Source organism: Papio anubis, chromosome 7 (assembly GCF_008728515.1).
Source record: "Papio anubis isolate 15944 chromosome 7, Panubis1.0, whole genome shotgun sequence".
Classification (NCBI taxonomy): domain Eukaryota; kingdom Metazoa; phylum Chordata; class Mammalia; order Primates; family Cercopithecidae; genus Papio; species Papio anubis.
The window spans coordinates 53,909,244-53,933,161 of NC_044982.1; the positions used below are offsets into that span (position 1 = coordinate 53,909,244).

Sequence of the window (23,918 nt, forward strand, 5' to 3'; positions counted from 1 at the left end):
AATACAAAAAAATTAGCCAGGCGTGGTGGTGAGCGCCTGTAATTCCAGCTACCTGGGAGGCTGAGGCTGGAGAATCACTTGAACCTGGGAGGCGGATGTTGTAGTAAGCCAAGATCACAACACTGCACTACAGCCTGGGTGACACAGCTAGATTCCATCTCAAAAAAACAAAAAACAAAAAACAAAAAACAACAACAAAAAAAACAGAGCCCCATCTCTCACCATGTACAAAAATCAACTCAAAATGGATTTAAAACATAAATGTAAGACCTGAAACTATGAAAGTACTAGAAGTAAACATTGGGGAAATGCTCCAGGACCTTCATCTGGGCAAATATTTTTTGGGCAAGACCTCAAAAGCATAGGCAACCAAAGTCATAATAGACAAATGGGATTACATCAGGCTAAAAAGCTCCTGCACAGCAAAGGAAACAATTAACAAGTGAAGTGACAACCTACAGAATGGGAGTAAATATTTACAAGTTATCCATCCAACAAGGGATTAATAACCAGAATATATAAGGAACTCAAATAATCACTAGCAAAAAGATATATAATCAAATTAAAAATGGGCAAAATACCTGAATAGACATCTCTACAAAAGCAGACATACAAATGGCCAACAGTTAAATGAAAAAATTCAACATCAATCGTCAGGGAAATGCAAATCAAAACCACAATGGGTTATCATCTCACCATAGTTAGAATGGTTATTATCAAAAAGACAAAAAATCAAGTGCTGGCAGATATGTAGAGAAAGGGGAATGCTTGTACACTGTTGATGGGAATGTAAAGTAGGACAACCGTTATGAAAAACAGTATGAGGCTGGGAGCAGTGGCTCACACCTGTAATCCCAGCACTTTGGGAGGCCGAGGAGGGTGGATTACCTGAGGTCAGGAGTTTGAGACCAACCTGGCCAACACTGTGAAACCCCGTCTCTACTAGTAATACAAAAAAAAATCAGCCAGGCGTGGTGGCAGGCTCCTGTAACCCCAGCTACTCTGGAGGCTGAGGCAGGAGAATTACTTGAACTTGGGAGGCAGAGTGTGCAGTGAGCCAAGAGTGCGCCACTGTATTCCAGCCTTGGCGAAAGAGCAAGACTCCATCTCAAAAACAATCCCAAAAAGCAGTATGGAGGTTCCTTGAAAAACTAAAAGTAGAACTACCATATGATCTAGAAATCTCACTGCTGGGTAGATACCCAAGAGAAAGGAAATCACTATGTCAAAGAGATAGGTGCACTCCCATATTTGTTGTAGCAAAATGTAATAGCGAAGATACGGAATCAACCTAAGTGTCCATCAACAGATGAATGAATAAAAGAAGTGGTATATGTATACAATGGACTATTACATGGGCATAAAAAGAATGAAATCCTGTCATTTGAAGTAACATGGATGGACCTGGAGTTCATTACATTAAGTGAAATAAGCCAGGCACAGTAAGACAAATGTTCTCACTCACATGTGGGAGCTACAAAAGTGGATCTCATGGAGGTAGAGTAGAATAATGGTTACTAACGGCTGGAAAAGGAAGAGTGGTAGGGGAGGATGAAGAGAAGTTGGTTGATGAGTACAAAAATACAGTTAGATAGAAGGAATAAGTATTCGATAGTACATTATGGAAATTATAGTTAATAACAATTTATTACATGTTTCAAAATAACTAGAAAGAACTGTAATATTTCCAACACAAAAATATAAATGTTTGAGGTGATGATATCCCAATTACCCTGATTTGATTATTACACATCATATACATGCAGCAAAATATCACATGTACCCCAAAAATATGTACAACTAAATATAAAATGTCAATTAAAAAATACAAAAAAAGTAGATTTCATATACAAATGCCACCTTGTATAAACTGGTAAGTGCCTCAAGAGAAATAAATAAAAATTTAAGATAATTCACATAGTGAGTTATTTCTAAATTTTATTTTAGAGTTGGGGGGAAGGGATCAAATTGAGTTCATAACAAGGGGAAAGATTAAGTGAGGTCTTTAAAGTTAGATAAGATATGAGCAATCAGGTAGAGATGTGTGGGAGGAGGAAAGCCATTCCTGGATAATAAAACAGCCTAAGAATATAGAGACAGGGCATACTGTGTGTCATTTGGAAATAAGGAAGGTAAGATTGGTTGAGACAAATTACAGAGGATCTTATTATCACAGAACATGTAAAGGAAGGAAGAATGAAAAGAGCAAGACAGAAGACCAAAGTCTAAACTTTAAGGAAATGCTCTTAAAGACAGCAAGAAACAGGGTCAGTCTGATAGTGAAAGAGTACCAAAGGTATTGAGAGACAGAGAGAAAGACAGAGAGAGAAAACAACAACAACAACAACCAAAAAACCCAGTAAGTGAAAGAGGCTCAATAAACACTTGTTGACTGAATAAAAGGAATGACTATTATTGTACACTGTTATAGAAGTCAAAAGTCAAAAATGAGTCTAGTGATTTTACAAGAACATGAAAGCAAGATGACATGCTCTATGAATACAGAAGTTTATAATCTAGTCAGGAAGATTGGGAACTACTTAACATTACAATATTACACAAATCATCTAGTATGTCATCTACCTTTATAGGTGAATATGTCTGAACATGTATATCTGTAGTATTCCTAGATAATTCTGAATCCATGCAGTTTTTAAATTTAAAACTTTAATAATAAATAAGTGAATACCTTTCATATGATAGGAAGGGAACGGTGTTCAAATAATTCTGGAGGATTTATTAAATGAAATTTTCTTCTCAGATTGGTGACTTTATTCAGAGTATTATCTATTTCAAAGCAAGTAAAAAACCAAACTTAGAAATACACTAGGTATCTAGAGAAGAAGCACTTGAAATTCAACATCTATTTATGCTTTATCCCTAGACAAGCAAGAGGTATGAATTCTATAGTGATGTTATCATACTAAGAAAAAATGCCATTGTTCCTACCAGAAGATTATGGATGGTAACAGTGACAGTATTATTTTTAACAGTCAAACCAAAGCCTGCATTACCTAAAATAATTAAATTTTAGGAGCAAACTAGACTAGAAATTTAATAAAATAATTTTCCAGGTAAGATTAATAGGTTTGAAAGTCTGATTTTGTCTCTTCTCTCTCTCTCTCTACATATATATATATATACATATACACACACACACACACATAGTATCTCCCCCAGCATTCCACTGAAATATATTTAAAAAGTAAAATTAAAATCTCTGCCTACATTTAAAGGACAAGTTGATTACCATATATTTAATTATAGTACCTTACTTTACTAGGACTATATTAAGGATAATGACAATATAGAAAGAAGCCTAAAAATATTTCAGAGGACTGTTTTAACTGTCTAAGATACTATCTCAGCTTATTATTAGTGAATAGGCAATGATGTCAAATTAAAGCAAGAAAGCAAGCTCTCCGTGGAAGTGACTGTAAAAATGTATTTATGTACATACCCCACCCCAATATCCACATATCTACCCCTTCACACCCAATGCCACACATAAACTGGGATGACTGATTTTCTACTCAATCACACAGTCAATCAACAATGGTAGAAACTTCCATGTTTGTTTGTTAATAAGCTAATATCTGGCTTCTGTTTGTTGATCCAAAGTATAAGGCAAGGGAGAAGCAAGGCATTTATAAATTTTGCTACACAATTAGTTGTTTCAAATATCATACAGACTTCATATTATTGGGTGAAGTAACGTTTTCTAACCTTTATACAAATAAAGACCACTTTTACCTATATGACATCTTAACATTGCTAACCCTGCCACCCTTACTGTGCAAAATCTTAAGATGCGAGTGTGGCTTTATATTATAGACTATTTTTGATCCGTTCATATATATTCTGATTTCTTTCATGTGATTAGCCTCCAATGCAGAATCACAGAAAATACAATATGTTTAGTATATTCTTTCTTCTTTTCTTTAAACCATTGTTTAGTAAGGACCAAATATTGAATAACTTTTAATTTCTAGTGATTATTCTTTCATGCTCAAAGTGTAACTGTTATTCAGGATATTAAAAAAAAAAAAAAACAATGTCTGTAGTCCCAGCTACTTGGGAGGTTGAGGCAGAGGATCACTTGAGCCCCAAAGCTCAAGGCTGCACTGCACAATGACTACATCTGTGAAGAGCCACTGCACTCTAGCCTGATTAATACGGCAAGACTCTGTCTCAAATAAAATAAAATAAAATAGCAATATAAACTTTCCATTAATATATGATTAGTAGGCTCAGAATTTGAAATTAGATTTTCAAGTGCCAATTTAAGAAATATACCTACCTTTGATTCGAGGTAGACATTTGCTGATGACATTTTTGTAATTTTGCATATGTAACTAACTAAAGAGATGGCACAAAGAATAAACAGGCTATCATTAATTAATGCTCGAACAAACACAGTCCATTTCAACTGATTTTCTGGGACATCTCCATGAACTAGCATTGCACAAGTCAAGTTCACCACTAAAAAGAGCAGGCTCGCCATTATAAAGCCGAAATGCAGTAGAACTCTGAAAGAAAAAAAGTGTATTAGATGGTCATATAACTAACAAGAAATTAAATTTAATTCTGAATTAGTTTGTTATGTTAGGTGCAAGAATTCCTTCAGTTTGAAATGTTTATGAATGGCATAGATTTTTAAGCATTTATTCAGAAATAATCTCAGGTTGAGCTGAACTCAGTTGTCTCTACCAGGACTAAGACAGGACAATTTTAACACTATTTCAAGTAATCCCAAATTTTTCATTTTTATAACTATTAAGCATATTTTCATTAACCTTTCCAATCCAAGAGTTATCAGGCTTTTATAATGTGCCTGAAAATTAATATATTGTACCTAAATTTATATTGATTACCTAATTTTAATTTTAAGAGTTAGGCCAGGCATGGCGGCTCACGCCTGTAATCTCAGAACTTTGGGAGGCCGAGGCAGGCAGATCACTTGAGGCCAGGAGTTTGAGACCAGCCTGGCTAACATGGTGAAACTGCATCTCTACTAAAAATACAAAAATTAGCCGGTGTGGTGGCGCACACCTGTAGTGCCAGCTATTCAGGAGGCTGAGGCACGAGAATCACTTGAACCCAGGAGGTGGAGGTTGCAGTGAGCCAAGATAGCGCTATTGCACTCCGGCCTGGGTGAGAGTGCGAGACTGTATCAATTTAAAAAAAAAAAAAAGGAAAAAAATTTTAAGGGTTAAAGCATGTTTTAAACAACATTCCTTATGAATGGTCTGATTATAGCAAACAATGCTTTCAAACTTGACTAAAGAAGAACATAGGGACAGTATACGTAGAGTTTCAAGCACTCATTAATACCTCATGTTCTTATAAAGTTGCATATTTACTGTGCATAAAGAGCAACTCTGCACATAAAATCCTTAATCTCCTCCCCCTAAGAAAATTTAGGCTACCTCATAAGAACTCTTCAGTTAAGGCTGCTATCTGTATCAAGTGGCAGTAACAACTATCTGTATGAATGTAATCCCAGTTCAAACACATTTATACTCCCAAATTAAATACATATGATGCTGAAATTTATCTGGCTTCCTGATATATTGGGTCATTTCAATAGTGGAAATCATGAAGTAGCTGCCTTTGGAAATGGTTTAAATGAGGTAAATTGAAGGTAATGTGCAATCTGTAACAAGCAAACTAAACTGCTTAGCGTACATGTAAAGCAAAAAGATTTTCGTTTTAAAAGGTTGTATTTTAAAGTTCTTCCAGATTAAATAACGAAAACAGTAATTACATAGTTTGAAACCCAAAAACGATCTTGGAATTACCTATATATCCAGATAATTAGAGTAGTTTAGAAAACCAAAGCACAGAGAGGGTACGTGAGTTGCAGAGTAAGCATGTTAGTGGGAAAATTGGGTTGGAAACCCCAATCTCCTGACTCCACAGCTTAGCACTTTTGCTTTTGAGATTGATCAGTACTGAAATATTACTTATTTCATGGAACATTCTCACTTCAAATAGCATAATCTAACTTTGGCAAAAGTTATGCAGTTAGATCTAATATTTGAAGCAGGGCAGGGACAGAGCAGCAAACAAACAAAAACTGAGTCAGCTGTATGGCTGAAGGGAGAGAAATTTGGGCTACCCAATTTACTTCCTTTGAACAAATCTAACAACTTGGTTTTCTATAAAACCGTGAAGGTGCCTTCAACAACCACTCCCCTTCTACCACGAGAAGTCTGCTATAAAAAAAAATTAGATCTTTTAGCTACTAAGCCTTATTATTAATGAATTAATGCTTTAGATCTTTTAGATAGAAATTTAGATACTCATAAAACTTACTTGTGTCTGTCAAGTTCAGTGGCACATCTGACTTTACATATAACCTATAAAGAGAATATAAAAAGAAAATTTTGAAAACATATAATATAGAATTCTTAAATATGTTCTGATTTTGTGTTTTAAAGTGCTACAACTATAAACAACATACAGCAAGCAAAGTTCAAATGTTAACAGCTGAACTACCATAAATTAAAAGACAGTTTTCCAAAGGCTTAAAACAATAAATCAATAACTTTCTTTGTTATCAACATAAACTTACATTTCTATCTTTAAAGATTTAAACAGAATTAATTCAGTTTAAACATTTACTGAAGTTTTATTATGAGGCAGACATTGTGCTGAATGGCTTGCCACCTATCCTAAACTTCATTAGTCATGTTTTATTCTAAAATGGAACTTCTTGCTTAAATATGAATATGGCTGAGTGTTCTCCAAAGACTATTTTCTTCAGTAATGAAATGAATTAGTAAAGTGAGATGAGGTACCAAAAGTGAACACAGAGATAATGAGCATATATCATATTTAGTAAACTTTCTTCTTTTACAAAGCCTTACAAAAAGCAGGTACTCAGATACTTGTTGAATAAAGTTAGGCAGGTAGGTAAACAAAATTTGAAATAAACATGGTATATTCTGAGAACATAGTACTAAGGGTCTCAAGTCCTTACTGGTAAACTTTAAATTATTCTTTAGATAATGGGAAGATATTGAAGGTTTTTATATAGTTATTCCAAAATACGGAATTTCACTAATCTGACATTAATGTACAGGCTACTACAGATGAACTACAAAATAAAACTTTGGGGACCTGGAAAGAAAGAAGAAAGTATATTATGAAGAAAAATAGTGGAGGTACATGGTAACGTACTGATTTCATTCAAACATTTACCAAGTGCCTATTATATATCACACTCTGAAAGATGCCATGGATTCATAAACATGACCACGGTTTCTGCTCTCTAGGAGCTCAGAGTATGGAAGAGCAGATAAACCATCTATTCTGATACATTGTGATATAAATGCAAAATATGCTATCACTAAATCTATAAAGAGAAAAATACTAATTTGCTCCAAGAAAGTGTATGAGGTAAGGGGAAAAACTGTCTGGAGCATCAGGGAGGACTTCTCATATCTGAGCCAACTTACGAAGAGTAAATTGGTGTGAGGCAGGTGAATCATCAGGCAAAGACAGACACCTGTGCATCTACCCCTACCTACTGTACAGCCATGTGTCGCTTAATGACAGAGATATGCTCTGAGAAATGCATTGTTACAAATGCACCATTTGGAGATATGAGGGGTCCCTTTCAAGATGGCCAATAGGAACAGCTCCAGTGTGCAGCTTCTAGCAAGATCGACGCAGAAGATAGGTGATTTTTGCATTTCCAACTGAGGTACCTGGTTCCTCTCATTGGGACTGGTTGTACAGTGGGTGCAGCCCATGGAGGGCGAACTGAAGCAGGGCTAGTGTTGCCTCATCCGGGAAGCGCAAGGGGTTGGGGGATTTCCCTTTCCTAGGCAAGGGAAGCCGTGACAGACTGTACCTGGAGGAATGGTACACTCTCGTCCAAAAACTGTGCTTTTCCCATGGTCTTAGCAACTGGCAGACCAGGAGATTCCCTCCTGTACCTCGCTCAGTGGGTCCCATACCCACAGAGCCTTGCTCAATGCTAGCACAGCAGTCTGAGATCAACCTGCAATGTTGCAGCCTGGTGGGGGAGGGGCATCCACCATTACTGAGGCTTAAATAGGTAAACAAAGCAGCTGGGAAGCTTGAACTAGGCGGAGCCCACCGTAGCTCAGCAAGGCCTACCGCCTCTCTAGAGGTCACCTCTGTGGGCAGGGCACAGCTGAACAAAAGGCAGCAGACAACTTCTGCAGACTTAAACGTCCCTCTCTGACAGCTTGGAAGAGAGCAGTGGTTCTCCTAGCACAGAGTTCGAGCTCTGAGAACAAACAGACTGTCTCCTCAAGTGGGTCCCTGACCCTGTGTAGCCTGACTGGGAGACACCTCCCAGTAGGGGCCGACACACACCTCATACAGGCAGGTGCCCCTCTGGGATGAAGCATCCAGAGGAAGGTTCTGGCAGAAATATTTGCTGTTCTGCAACATTTGCTGTTCTGCAGCCTCTGCTGGTGATACTCAGGCAAACAGGGTCTGGAGTGGACCTCCAGCAAACTCCAACAGACCTGCAGCTGAGAGGCCTGACTGTTAGAAGGAAAACTAACAAACAGAAAGGAATAGCATCAACATCAACAAAAAGGATATCCACACCAAAATCACATCTGTAGGTCACCAATATCAAAGACCAAAGGTAAATGAAACCACAAAAATGGGGAGAAACCAGAACACAAAAGCTGAAAATTCCAAAAACCAGAGTGCCTCTTCTCTTCCAAAGGATAGCAGATCCTCGCCAGCAATGGAACAACACCGGACAGAGAATGAGTTTGATGAGTTGACAGAGTAGGCTTCAGAAGATCGGTAATAATAAACTTCTCCGAGCTAAAGAGGCATGTTCTAACCCAATGCAAGGAAGCAAAAAACCTTGAAAAAAGGTTAGACGAATGGCTAACTAGAATAAACAGTGTAGAGAAGACCTTAAATGACCTGATACAGCTGAAAACCACAGCACAAGCACTTCATGATGCATGCACAAGCTTCAGTAGCCGATTCAATCAAGTGGAAGAAAGGATATCAGTGATTTAAGATAAATTAATAAAATAGAGCAAGAAGACAAGATTAAGAAAAAAGAGTAAAAAGAAATGAACAAAGCCTCCAAGAAATATGGGCCAATGTGAAAACACCAAATCTACGTTTGACTGGTGTACCTGAAAGTGACAGGGAGAATGGAACCAAGTTAGAAAACACTCTTCAGGATATTATCCAGGAGAACTTCCCCCAACCTAGCAAGGCAGGCCAACATTCAAATTCAGGAAATACAGAGAACACCACAAAGATACTCCTCGAGAAGAGCAACCCCAAGACACGTAACTGTCAGATTTACCAAGGTTGAAATGAAGGAAAAAATGTTAAGGGCAGCCAGAGAGAAAGGTCGGGTTACCCACAAAGGGAAGCCCATCAGACTAACAGCAGATCTCTTGGCAGAAACCCTACAAACAAGAAGAGAGTGGGGGCCAATATTCAATAGTCTTAAATAAAAGAATTTTCAACCTAGAATTTCATATCCAGCCAAACTAAGCTTCATAAGTGAAGGAGAAATAAAATCCTTTACAGACAAGCAAATGCTGAGAGATTTTGTCACCACCAGGCCTACCTTACAAGAGCTCCTGAAGGAAGCACTAAACATGGAAAGAAACAACCAGTACCAGCCACTGCAAAAACATGCCAAATTATAAAGACCAATGATGCTATGAAGAAACTGCACCAATTAATGGGCAAAATAACCAGCTAACATCATAGTGACAGGACCAAATTCACACATAACAATATTAACCTTAAATGTAAATGGGTTAAATGTCCCCAGTTAAAAGACACAGACTGGCAAATTGGATAAAGAGTCAAGAGCCATTGGTGTGCTGCATTCAGGAGACCCATCTCATGTGCACAGACACACATAGGCTCAAAATAAAGGGATGGAGGAAGATCTACCAAACAAATGGAAAGCAAAAAAAAGCAGCAGTTGTTTTCTGATAAAACAGACTTTAAACCAACAAAGAACAAAAGAGACAAAGAAGGTCATTACTGAATGGTAAAGGGATCAAATCAACAAGAAGAGCTAACTATCCTAAATACACCCAATACAGGAGCACCCAGACTCATAAAGTCAGTCCTTACAGACCTACAAAGAGACTTAGACTCCCAATAATGGGAGACTTTAACACCCCACTGTCAATGTCAATATTAGCTAGATCAATGAGACAGAAGGTTAACAAGGATATCCAGGACTTGAACTCAGCTCTGCACCAAGCAGACCTAATAGACAGCTACAGAACTCTCCACCCCAAATCAACAGAATAGACCTTTTTCTCAGCACCACATTGCCCTTATTCTAAAATTGACCACATAATTGGAAGTGAAACACTCCTGAACAAATGTAAAATAACAGAAATCACAACAAACTGTCTCTCAGACCACAGTGCAATCAAATTAGAACTCAGGATTAAGAAACTCACTAAAAACCGCACAACTACATGGAAACTGAACAACCTGTTCCTGAATGACTACTGGGTACATAACGAAATGAAGGCAGAAATAAAGATGTTCTTTGAAACCAATGAGAACAAAGACACATCATACCAGAACCTCTGGGACACATTTAAGGCAGTGTGTAGAGGGAAATTTATAGCACTAAATGCCATAAGAGAAAGCAGGAAAGATCTAAAATTGATACCCTAACATCACAATTAAAAGAACTAGAGAAGCAAGAGCAAACAAATTCAAAAGCTAGCAAAAGGCAAGAGATAACTAAGATCAGAGCAGAACTGAAAGAGGGAGAGATATAAAAAATTCTTCAAAAACTCAATGAATCCAGGAGCTGGTTTTTTGAAAGATCAACAAAATAGACCGCTAGCAAGACTAATAAAGAAGAAAAGAGAGAAGAATCAAATAGACACAATAAAAAATGATAAAGGGGATATCATCACCAATCCCACAGAATTGCAAACTACCACCAGAGAATACTATAAACACCTCTACACAAATAAACTAGAAAATCCAGAAGAAATGGATAAATTCCTGGACACATACACCCTCCCAAGACTAAACCAGGAAGAAGTTGAATCTCTGAATAGATCAATAACAGGTTCTGAGGCAATAATTAATAGCCTATTAACCAAAAAACATCCAGGACCAGATGGATTCACAGCCCAATTCTACCAGCGGTACAAACAGGAGCTGGTACCATTCATTCTAAAACTATTCCAATCAACAGAAAAAGAGGGACTCCTCCCTAACTCATTTTATGAGGCCAGCATCATCCTGACACAAAAGCCTGGCAGAGACACAACAAAAAAGGAAAATTTTAGACGAATATGCCTATGTGAAAATCCTCAATAAAATACTGGCAAACCGAATCCAGCAGCACATCAAAAAGTTTATCCACCACAATCAACTTGGCTTCATCCCTGGGATGCACGGCTGGTTCAACATATCAAATCAATAAACATAATCCATCACATAAACAGAACCAATGACAAAAACCACATGATTATCTCAATAGATGCAGAAAAGGCCTTCAACAAAACTCAACAGCCCTTCATGCTAAAAACTCTGAATATACTAGGTATTGATGCAACGTATCTCAAAATAGTAAGAGCTATTTATGACAAACCCACAGCCAGTATCATACTGAATGGGCAAAAACTGGAAGCACTCCCTTTGAAAACTGGCACAAGACAAGGATGCTCTCTCTCACCACTCCTATTCAACATAGTGTTGGAAATTCTGGCCATGGCAATCAGGCAAGAGAAAGAAACAAAGGGTATTCAATTACGAAAAGAGGAGGTCAAATTGTCCCTGTTTGCAGATGACATGATTGTATACTTAGAAAACCCCATCGTCTCAGCCCAAAATCTCCTTAAGCTGATAAGCAACTTCAGCAAAGTCTCAGGATACAAAAATCAATGTGCAAAAATCACAAGCATTCCTATACACCAATAACAAACAGAGAGGCGAATCATGAGTGAACTCCCATTCACAATTGCTATAAAGAGAATAAAATACCTAGGAATCCAAGTTACAAGGGATGTGAAGGACCTTTTCAAGGAGAACTACAAACCACTGCTCCACAAATAAAAGAGGACACAAACAAATGGAAGAACATTCCATGCTCATGGATAGAAAGAATCAATATTGTCAAAATGGCCATACTGCCCAAGATAATTTATAGATTCAGTGCCATCCCCACCAAGCTACCAATGACTTTCTTCACAGAATTGGAAAAAATACTTTAAAGTTCATATGGAACCAAAAAAGAGCCTGCATAGCCAAGACAAACAGCAAAAAGAACAAAGCTGGAGGCATCATGCTACCCAACTTCAAACTATACTATAAGGCTACAGTAACCAAAACAGCATGGTACTGGTACCAAAACAGATATATAGACCAATAGAACAGAACAGATGCCTCAGAAATAACACCCCACATCTACAACCATCTGACCTTTGACAAACCTGACAAAAACAAGCAATGGGAAAAGGACTGCCTATTTAATAAATGGTGCTGGGAAAACTGGCTAGCTATATGTAGAAAGCCAAAACTGGATCCTTTCCTTACACCTTATACAAAAATTAATTCAGGATGAATTAAAGACTTAAATGTAAGACCTAAAGCCATAAAAACCCAAGAAGAAAACCTAGGCAATACCATTCAGGACATAAGCGTGGGCAAAGACTTCATGACTAAAACACCAAAAGCAATGGCAACAAAAGCCAAAATAGACAAATGGAATCCAATTAAAGTAAAGAGCTTCTGCATAGCAAAAGAAGCTACCACCAGGGTGAACAGGCAACATACAGAATAAGAGAAAATTTTTGTAATCTACCCATCTGACAAAGGGTGAATATCCAGAATCTACGAAGAACTTAAATTTACAAGAAAAAAACAAACAACCTCATCAAAAAGTGGGCAAAGGATATGAACAGACACTTCTCAAAAGACGACATGTGTGCAGCCAACATACACATGAAAAAATGCTCATCATCGCTGCTCATTAGAGAAATGCAAATCAAAACCACAATGAGATACCATCTCATGCCAGTTAGAATGGCAATCATTAAAAAGTCAGGAAATAACAGATGCTGGAGAGGATGAGGAGAAATAGGAACGCTTTTAACCTGTTGGTGGGAGTGTAAATTAGTTCAACCATTGTGGAAGACAGTGTGGCAATTCCTCAAGGATCTAGAACTAGAAATACTACTTGACCCAGTGATCCCATTACTGGGTATATACCCAAAGGATTACAAACCGTGCTACTATAAAGACACATGCACACGTATGTTTATTGCGGCACTATTCACAATAGTAAAGACTTGGAACCAACCCAAATGTCCATCAATGATAGACTGGATTAAGAAAATGTGGCACATATACACCATGGAATACTATACAGTGATAAAAAAGAATGAGTTCATGTCCTTTGCGGAGACATGGGTGAAGTTGGAAAACATCATTCTCAGCAGACTATCACAAGGACCAAAAACCAAATACCACATGTTCTGATTTATAGGTGGGAGTTGAACAATGAGAATACATGGACACAGGGCAGGGAACATCACACACCGGGGTCTATAGGAGGGTGGGGGCTGGGGAGGATAGCATATCTAATGTAAATGTCGAGTTGATGGGTAGAGCAAACCAACATGACACATGTATACCTACGTAACAAACATGCACATTGTGCACATGTATCCTAGAACTTGAAGTATAATTAAGAACAACAACAAAAAAGCACAATCTGTCAGTGTGTGAACATTACAGAGTACACTTATACAAATCTAGATGATATAGCTTACTACATACCTAGGTCATATGGTATACAGCCTATGCTCCTAGGTTACAAACCTGTATAGCATGTTACTGCTGTACCAAATGCTATGTACAAGTATAACACGATGGTATTTGTGTATCTAAACATAGAAAACATACAGTAAAAGCATGTTATAAAATACAAAAAATGGTGCACTTGTATAGGGCACTTAATATGAATGCAGCTTACAGGGCTGGATGTTGCTCTGGGTGTCAGTGAGTGAGTGGTGAGTGAATGTGTAGGCCTAGGACATAACTGTACACTACTGTAGACTTTATAAACATTGTACATTTAGGCTACACTAATTTTATTTCTAAAATGAACAATAAATTAACCTCAGCTTACTATAACTTTTTAAATTTATATACTTTTTAACTTTTTGACTCTTGTACTAACCCTTGGCTTAAAACAGAACTACATCATACAGTTGTACAAAAATATTTTCTTTCTTCATATCCTTATTCAATAAGCTTTTTTTTCCTATTGTAAAATGTTTTCATTTTTTACTTTTTGAACTTTTTTTCTTAAAGGCTAAGACATAAACACCGCCATTAGCTTAGGCCTTAGGGTCAGGATCATCCATATCACTGTCTTCTAACTCCACATCTTGTGTCACTGGAAGGTGTTTAGATGCAATAACATGCATGGAGCTGACATCTCCATTGATAACAATGCCTTCTTCTGGAATACTTCCTGAAGGACCTATGTGAGACTTTTCTACAGTAAACTTTTTTTTTAATAAGTAGAAAGGAATTCTAAAATAATAGTAAATACATCAACCAGTAACACAATCATTTATTATCCAGTATTATATACTGTACATAATTGTATGTGGTACACTTTTATACCACTGGCAGCACAGCTTTGTTTATACTAGCATCACCATAAACATGTGAGTAATGCACTGTGCTATGACGTTACAATGGCTATGATGTTAAAATGGCTACGTCACTAGGTTATAGGAATATTTCAACTTCATTATAATCTTAAGGGACCACTGTTCTATGTGGGGTGAGTTATTTACTGAAATGTTATGTAGTGCCTGACTGTGTTTTGGTAACAGCACTACCATCTACCAGATGCTGAATGTAACGAAGGAGTCGAAAATAGTATATGATTCATCTCTAAACTGTACCACTTATATTAAGTCTCAGATGCATCCACTTTTGCCATCTCCACTATCACAGCGGATTATTACAACAGCCTTTTAATTGATTCCTCTACTTTCATTCTTAATTCCATCCACCTCTTCAGATGATAACTGTTCATTTGACCACTTTTTAAAACTCCCCCTCCATACATGATTTATTTAAATTTTAAAAATTGTGGTAATATAGATAGAACATAAAATTTAACTATTTTTTAGTGTATGGTTCACTGGCATTAAGTACATTCACATTGTTGTGCAACCATCACCTTTATCCATCTCCCAAGCCTTTTCATCTTCCCAAACTGAAACTCTATACCCATTCATTAAGCAGTAACGGCCCATTCCCTCCTCCTCCAGGATCCGGCAACCATCTCTCTACTTTCTGTCCTTATGAATTTGACTACTATATGTACCTCATATAAGTAGATTCATACAATATTTGTCCTTTTGTGACTTTCATTTAACATAATCTCTTCAAGGTTTATTTAAACTGCAGCATGTGTCAGAATGTCCTTCTTTCTAAGGCTGAATAATATTCCATTGCATGTATATACCATATTTTGTTTATCCATTCATCCATCAATGGACACTTAGGTAGCCTCTACCTTTTGGCTATTGTGAAAGCTGCTGCTATGAACATCAATGTTCTGTATGATTTTCAAAAAATCATTTGAGAGCAAGTTGTACAACACTCCTTTGCCCTAAGTACTTCAGTGTATACTTCTTTAAAGATGAAAATTCTCCTATGTAACGACAGTATAATTACAAAAATCATAAAACTGTATGTGTATACCATCATGTAATTTTCATACCTTATTCATATTTTTCCAATCATTCCAATGAAGTCCTTTATGAAAAAAAATCCAGGATTATGCATTATGTACAGATTTTATGTGTATTTAGTCTCTTTTAATCTTCACTTTTTTCCTTTGTCTTTAATGATATTCACAATTTTGAAGAATATAGAGACCAGTGGTCTTATAGTGTTTCTTTATTATTAGATTTTGGATATGCATTTTGGTAGGATTACCACATAAGTGATGATGTTGCATTCTCTTCAATGCATTATATCAGGAGGTTCATGATGCTGATTTGTCCCATTACTGTGAACTTTAATCAGTTGGGCCAGGAGTGGTGGCTCATGCCTGTAATCCCAGCACTCTGGGAGGCTGAGGCAGGTGGATCACCTGAGGTCAGAAGTTCGAGACCAGCCTGGCCAACATGGCGAAACCCTGTCTCTATTAAATTAAAAAAAGTAGCCGGGAGTTGTGGTGCGCACCTTTAGTCCCAGCTACTCGGGAGGCTGAGGCCGGAGAATTGCTTGAACTCGGGAAGCAGAGGGTGCAGTGAGCCGAGATTGCACCATTGCTCTCCAGTCTGGGCAACAAGAACAAAATTCTGTCTCAGAAACAAAACACAACAAAAAACTTTAATAAATTGGTTAAAGTGGTATTTATAGTGTTTTCCCACCATTTAGTTACTGTTTTCCCATTGTATTTAAAGAGTATCACATAGAGCAATATTTAGAGACTATGTAAATATCTTTTATTCTTCAAATTTCCTTGACTAGTTCGTAATATCTACCAATGATTCTTACCTGAATAAATTATTATGATGGAGGAACTTCTTTTAAAAAAGTACATCTGATCACACTATTCCAGAAAAAAGTCCACACTCCTTTAATACATAAAAGGTCTTTTATTGTCTAGCTCCACCTTCCCATCCTTGTATCCTTTTAGCCCCAATTTCAAACGTACAGTTTTGTCATTCTGAATTATTATTATGTTTTACATTTTATTGAAGGAGTCTCACTCTGTCACCCAGGCTGGACTGCACTGGCATGATCTCGGCTCACTGCAACATCCACCTCCATGGTTCAAGCGATTCTCCTGCCTCAGCCTCTCGAGTAGCTGGGATTACAGGCGTGTGCCACCATGCCCAGTGAATTTTTGTATTTTTAGTAGAAACAGGGTTTCACCATGTTGGCCAGGCTGGTCTCGAGCTCCTGACCTCAAACGATCCACCTGCCTCAGCCTCCCAAAGTGCTGGGATTATGGGCATGAGCCACGGCACCTGACCTGGTCATTCTGAATTATTTACAACTCTTCAAATAAGTGGTTCAATTTTATATCTCTGTGCCTTTGTACATATTTTTTACTTTGCTTAGACTATGCTTTATGGCCAGATAACAAATTCCAACTCATCCTTCCAGACATTACGAGAATGTCATTCTTTATATTGTTAGGTGAAGGGTCTCAGCGAGAGAGAAAACTCTTTTTATTCTTGCATTATTAATCATACTCTACAGCATTTATTTACATATTTATTTCTCTCTTAAGAAAGACCATAATTTACTCAGATACATAGCCCTAGTGCCTACCGTAATGCCTGGTTCACAATAGGTTTTCAGAAAGTATTTGAATAAATTAGCAGTGAATTAAGGTTAAAGAAAGTACTTTCATATGGTGGTGGTGTGTGGGATAGTGTGGGAAACAGCAGAAGTTGAAGCTGGAGGCAAGCAGTCATCAAATCATGGAGGCTTTGTATAAAATGCTGAAGAATTAGGCTGGCTATAAACTCTGTAATATGATTCTATGTTTGAATGATTTCTTAAGTGACAGTGTATAAAATGCATTACAGTGGGGCAAAGAATTCCAGTTAAAAGACTGTTGAACTTGACTGAGCTGACTAAACTACATTTTCAGGTTTTGAATCTAAACAATTGATAGAATGAGGGCCCCACTGAAAAAAAACTTAAAAGCCAGGTCATGAAATGTATTGTTACATTTAAAATTTATTACATCTAGGCGAAATAAAAGATAATAGGTGAGTTTTGGAATGTAAGAAGGAAATTACAGTCACCTATAGAGATGACAGCTGAAACTCAGTAGAATACACTTGAGGTGTGAACAAGTGTAGAATGAGAGTCAACTTGTGATATGTTCACATTTAATAGTCAGAATTAGAAAGCACAGAGTAAAGAAAAGGGGGATGGGCAGAGGAGAGAAACGTAAGAATCAGACTAGTCATAGAAAACAGCAGAGTAGTTTAGAGTTAAAAGGAAGAAAGTAGAGCCATTGCTAAATTCTGCAAAATGTCAGAAATGATTAAGAAAATACCATTTAATTGAGTGACTGGTATGTCACTGGTACCTTGCAAAGAATAATTTTCAGATTGACAGAGCAGAAGTGCAAGGAGTTGATAGGAAGCAAGACAACAGAAGCAGTGAGTATAGACTGAGAGATATCTGAAGCTAAGAGAAACCTGGAAAAATCTGTGTTGGAAGAGAATTCTCTATGAATGTCTCATGTTTTTGCATGGTCTGTATCTTCTGAGCAAAGGGGATTGCATGACAAACATCCTTGAATGCAAGAGATAGTGTTTACTTTAAGGTCAGAAGGAATATTCCTGACTGGTATAATAAAGGTAGAGAACATTGCACTCCCTGAGGACATTCCAGGATAGTAAAGTCTCCCTCTCTCTCCCTGGTGAAGATTTGCTTACACTCCAGAATAAATGTCTATCTCTGTCTCTCTTTTTTTATTTCAGGGTTTTCTCTCCTGTAGCATTCCCCACTGAATGTGCAGGTAACATCCTCTCATAGTGCTGCCCTATGAATTTGGGGGCTTTGAGACTCACAGCAAAAAGACATTGCTTTTGTTGCTGCTTTAGCCATGAGTGATAAATGGTCTTTTACTCTAACTTGTGGGTCTTGTGTTTTCTTTTCTTTTCTTTTCTTTTTTTTTTTTTTGAGACTGAGTCTCCCTCTATCGCCCAGGTTGGAGTGCAGGGGTGTGATCTCAGCTCACTGCAACCTCCACCTCCTGGGTTCAAGTGATTCTCGTGCCGTAGCCTCCCAAGTAGCTGGGACTGCAGGTGCTTGCCACCATGCCCGGCTAATTTTTGTGTTTTTTAGTAGAGACAGGGTTTCAACATGTTGGCCAGGTTGGTCTCTAACTCCTGACCTCAACTGATCTACCCACCTTGGCCTCCCAAAGTGCTGGGATTACAGGCGTAAGCCACCGCACCTGGTCTCGGTCTTGTGTTTTCTGTCAGTATATGTACATAAAACAATAGCAGTCTAATCTGTTAAATTTAAAGTAGGGTAAAAGACTCTTCATGGTTGAAGATTTAGCAATCTGTTGGTCAGAAATTGACTAAATAGAGGGAGAAGAAGAAGATGGAGAGTGGAGAGAAAATGAGAGAGAGAGAGTGAGAGAAGCAACAGAGAGTGAGTTAGTTTAATTGTCAGGAAGGCTCTAGACAGAAGAGGCATGTTAGTCCTGAAAAGGAAGACACTATTGAGTCAAGAGGGAAGAAAAGAAAATTAAAGAAAAACCTGGAGGTCTACATAGAAAATTTAAAATAATTTACAAACTAGCTCTTTGTTAAAATAAAAAAATGTGGATATAGTATGGATTCTGATATTTTGATATAGAGAAGAAGGATGAGAGAATTGGCAGATGGATTCTATTTTTTTCTAGGAAAGTAGGAGGCAAGGTCACTTCTTGTAAAAGATGTTAGATTTAAGCACAGGAATATGAAAAACATTTGGAATATATGAATAGAAAGGTTATAAAAGAATATATTGAGAAACAGCAAGGTCCAGTTAAAGTTAAGCAGTTGATAGTGGATATAGTTAGCAAGGTTTTCTGATTTTAAAATGAAAACAATCTAATAGGAAAAAATAATGGGCCAGGTCCAGTGGCTCATGCCTGAAATCCCAGCACTTTGGAAGGCTGAGGTAAAAGGACTGTTTGGGGCCAGTAGTTTGACACCAACCTGGTCAGCATAGCAAGGCTCTGTCTCTGCAATCAATCAATCAGGACTACAACCACACCTATAGTCCTAGCTATTTGGGAGGCTGAGGCAGAGGATTGTTTCAGCCCAGGAGTTTGAGGCTGCAGTGAGTTATGATCATGCTATTGCACTCCAGCCCGGGCAACAGAGGGAGATCCTGTCAAAGTTGTCAGAATCAAAGTGGAATCACTTATGCCAAATCTTAACAAAAGAGAGTCAGGAGGTCAAAAAGGAGGAGTCTTTTGCACATTTCTGTAATAAAAATGATTACAAAGATTCTCTGAAGAACACGACCTTGCATAAATGTCACCGTAACCTTGCACAAAGAATACTTCTGTGAGGACATCTATCCAGCAACTGCCTGTTCAGCCTTGGAATGACATCACTCTTTTATTAATCCTCGCGGGGAGGGGTAACCATTTCAAAACAACTATGGAACCTTTTGAATTTTGCCTTTAAAAATTTCCCCTTGCCTCGGTCTCCCTAAATATGCCCATGATCCAGCTTAGCACATACAACCTGGATCATAATCATTCTCCTCATTCCTGACTAAACTTACTGTCTTTGGAGAATCTCTGTTATTTTAGGTTGACACATTACAAAAAGTTCAAATAACTAGGATGCATTTTTTTCATGTAGTAATTTAGAACTAGAAAATGTGGGAACTATTGTAGAGGAAGAATTCACTCTGGTGAATGAACAGGTTTGGCACCGCAAAAAGTCAAGGGATGAGGAATACTAGAATGGAGTGGGGAGAACAGAAGAGATACAGTGACTAAAAGTCAGGATGAGGGTAAAAAACAGATAAAAGAATAAACTCAATATATATAAGGGAAAAAAGAAGACATAGGTCAGGAAATATAGCTCAGTTTTTAAGAGCTGGTCCAAGGTGTGGTCATGCTACTGGGTGGCTCAAATAGAAATGGAGGGTTTTAGAGCTCAGAGAAACCACTGAATTGAGACATTAGATGGGTTATCAATAAGGGCTTTGAGGAAGATCATATATCACAGGAGACCAGGCAAGAAAGAAGAAAGTGCTGATTCACCCAGGAAGGTAGAAGTTATTATTACAGCCAATGATGATCTAATCGGATGGCACAGATTTCAGAGATGACGATGGTATAACATTAGTAAGTAGTATTGGGAAGTATAAAATAGGCTGATCATTTTTCCCACAAAGGACATGAAATGTCATCTGAGAAGAGCTAGATTTCAGTGAAGGCATTTAAAAGGATCATGTGAAGAAGAGAATCAGGACAGGGTGAAAGGGATAATCCATAAAAATTACAGGTCATGGGACAATGGGTGTGAAAGAGAGAGTTGAGCTGGATGAGAAAAAAAAATAAAGGTCAGCTACCATCCCAGATTTGTAGAACATGTTCCAATGCGTTATATAAGCATAACCAGGTGCTTAAATCACATTTGGATTATAGTAGGCTTAAACACAATTATCTGCTATTAATAGATTCCAAGTATATTATAGAATATAGCTAACAGGACATGATCGTGAGTTAAAAAATTAGTAATACGAAAAAATATCAAGCAATTATATATCATTTGTTAAGATACCGAAATAATTTATGAAACAATAAACAGAGGCTTTATGTAGATTTTTTGAAGTTCAGAATGATAAATAATGTATCTAAATGACTTATTGATGTCAATTTATGTCAGATGCGCCTTATCTTTCCAGATCTTTCTTAATACTAGAAAAAAAAAGGATAAATGGGCCACTTATAAAAGAATATTATTCTATGAAAGTATAAAGAATTTTAAGGGTTAATGGCTATCAAATATTTTATATCATATAATCTACTTTTATCCCATATACAGTCTAGCAGATCCTCATTTAGAAAATATTTAGGATTTTTGAATTATTGAAGATTTAAAATAATATTACTAGCATACTCAATTTTATTGTGTAATATTCAAACCATATACAAGTGATTTGAAATGATTTTCTCATTTTATTATTTTTAATTATTTATTTTTGGAGACAGAGTCTCAGTCTGTTGCCCAGGCTGGAGTACACTGCCAAGATCTCAGCTCACCGCAACATCCACTTCCCAGGTTCAAGCCATTCTCCTGCCTCAGCCTCCCAAGTAGCTGGGATGACAGGTGCGTGCCACCACACCCAGCTAATTTTTGTATTTTTATTAGAGACTGGGTTTCGCCATGTTGGCCAGGCTGATCTTGAACTCCTTACCTCAGGTGATCTGCCCGCCTTGGCCTCCCAAAGTGCTGGGATTACAGGCATAAGCCACCATGTCCGGCCAGATATTTCCATTTTAAAATGCAGACTTACACATCTCCTTTAGTTCTTCAAATAAAGGAAAGATGAGAGTATTGCAATTATATTTTGTTTGTGACTGTCACCTAATGTAATATTAATACAAGTATCCCAAGACTTGAGGAATACACAATGATATGAAATGTTTATGTTCCCTGCAAATTCATGTTCAAATACTAACCCCCAATGTGATTAGTATCAGGAGGGGGGCCTTTGGGATCTGCTGGGTCATGAGGATGCAGCCCTCATTAATGAGATTAGTATCTTTATAAGACAGATCCCATAGATTCCTCACCTCTTACAACATGTGAGGACATAGTGGGAAGGCACTGTCTATGAACCAGAAAGTGGGTCCTTATCAGACACTAAATCTACTGGCACCTTGGTCTGAAACTTCCCAGCCTCCAGAATGTTGAGAAATAAATTTCTGTTTTTTATAAACTACCCAGTTTATGGTATTTTATTACATGAGCCTGAACACTAAGCAGACTAAGACAAGAGGGTTACACTGGAGCTTGTATGGTTTATTTTCACCCATGACATGTAGACCATGTTGCTTTGAAGATAGTAGGTACTGAAACACTTATAGAACAGATGCTTTTCTATGGAATTTATTTTTGTCAATTTAATTTTCCCCCTTTTGTTGATCTAAAATAGAAACTTTACTGGAGAGCATATCTAATATAAAATTTGAAATTGACGCAAAAATGAATTGTGGTAAACATAATCTCTTTTCCATGCTGAAGAGTTAGGCATACATATCCAATTAAGTAGATGACTTTCACAGAAGCAGTAATCCAATTTCCATATCAATTGCTTAAGTTCTTATAGAGTAGTGCACCATTCCCAAGCTTACCATTAATATTGCCTGTGTATAAAATATGAACCATTTAGCTACTTTAGCCATAAATTGAATACATGCACTTTTCCTCAATGTTCACTCTCTTTCTTTCTTTCTTTCATTGAGACGTAGTCTCTCTGTTGCCCAGGCTGGAGTGCAGTGACGCGATCAACCTCCACCTCCTAGATTCAAGCAATTCTCCTGACTCAGTCTCCCAAGTAGCTGGGATTACAGGCGTGCACCACTACGCTCAGCTAATTTTTTAAATTTTTAGTAGAGAAGGGGTCTCACCATGTTGGCCAGCCTGGTGTTGAACTCCTGACCTCAGGTGATCTGCCTGCCTCGGCCTCCCAAAGTGTTGGGATTACAAGCATGAGCCACTGCACCTGGCCAGATGTTCACTTTCAATGCCTATCATATGGTTAAGAACTTTTTTTTTTTTTTTGAGAAGGAGTCTCACTCTGTTGCCCAGGCTGGAGTGCAGTGGCACAATCTCAGCTCACTGCAACCTCCGCCTCCCGGGTTCAAGCAATTCTCCTGCTTCAGCCTCCTGAGTAGCTGAGATTACAGGCACCTGCCACCACGCCTGGCTAATTATTTTGTACTTTTTAGTGGGGTTTCACCATGTTGGCCAGGCTGGTCTCAAACTCCTGACCTCAGGTGATCTACCTGTCTCAGCCTCCCAAAGTGCTGAGATTACAGGTGTGAGCCACCACGCCTGCCTAATAACTTTTATCTACTAAAAAACATATGTATATATTTTATCTACTAAGAAATATATATGTCTATATTTAATATATAAATATAAATATTTATTATATAAATATAAATAATATATATATAAAGATTTAGTAGATGTATCTACTAAAAATATATATATATATATATATATATTTACAGCAGCCTATTCTTGTTTCTAGGATTCAATATCTTCTTGCATCTCTCTTAGGGTCTTAATACCCTAATGCTTAAAAAATTTTTTCATTGGCCAGGAGCAGTGGCTCATGCCCGTAATCCCAGCACTTTGGGAGGC

General features: G+C 37.5%; 1 protein-coding gene across 1 annotated transcript in view; it reads right to left on the minus strand.

Moving 5' to 3' along the window:
• The window catches only part of GPR137C (G protein-coupled receptor 137C), an 88,400-nt gene that overhangs the window by 35,908 nt on the left and 28,574 nt on the right, over positions 1-23,918 (minus strand). The window contains exons 2-3 of the mRNA XM_009211547.4: positions 6,319-6,362; positions 4,301-4,529 (exon numbers count right to left, since the gene is read on the minus strand). Coding sequence (XP_009209811.2) covers positions 4,301-4,529; positions 6,319-6,362 — 273 coding nt within the window. The remainder of the gene's footprint in view (positions 1-4,300; positions 4,530-6,318; positions 6,363-23,918) is intronic.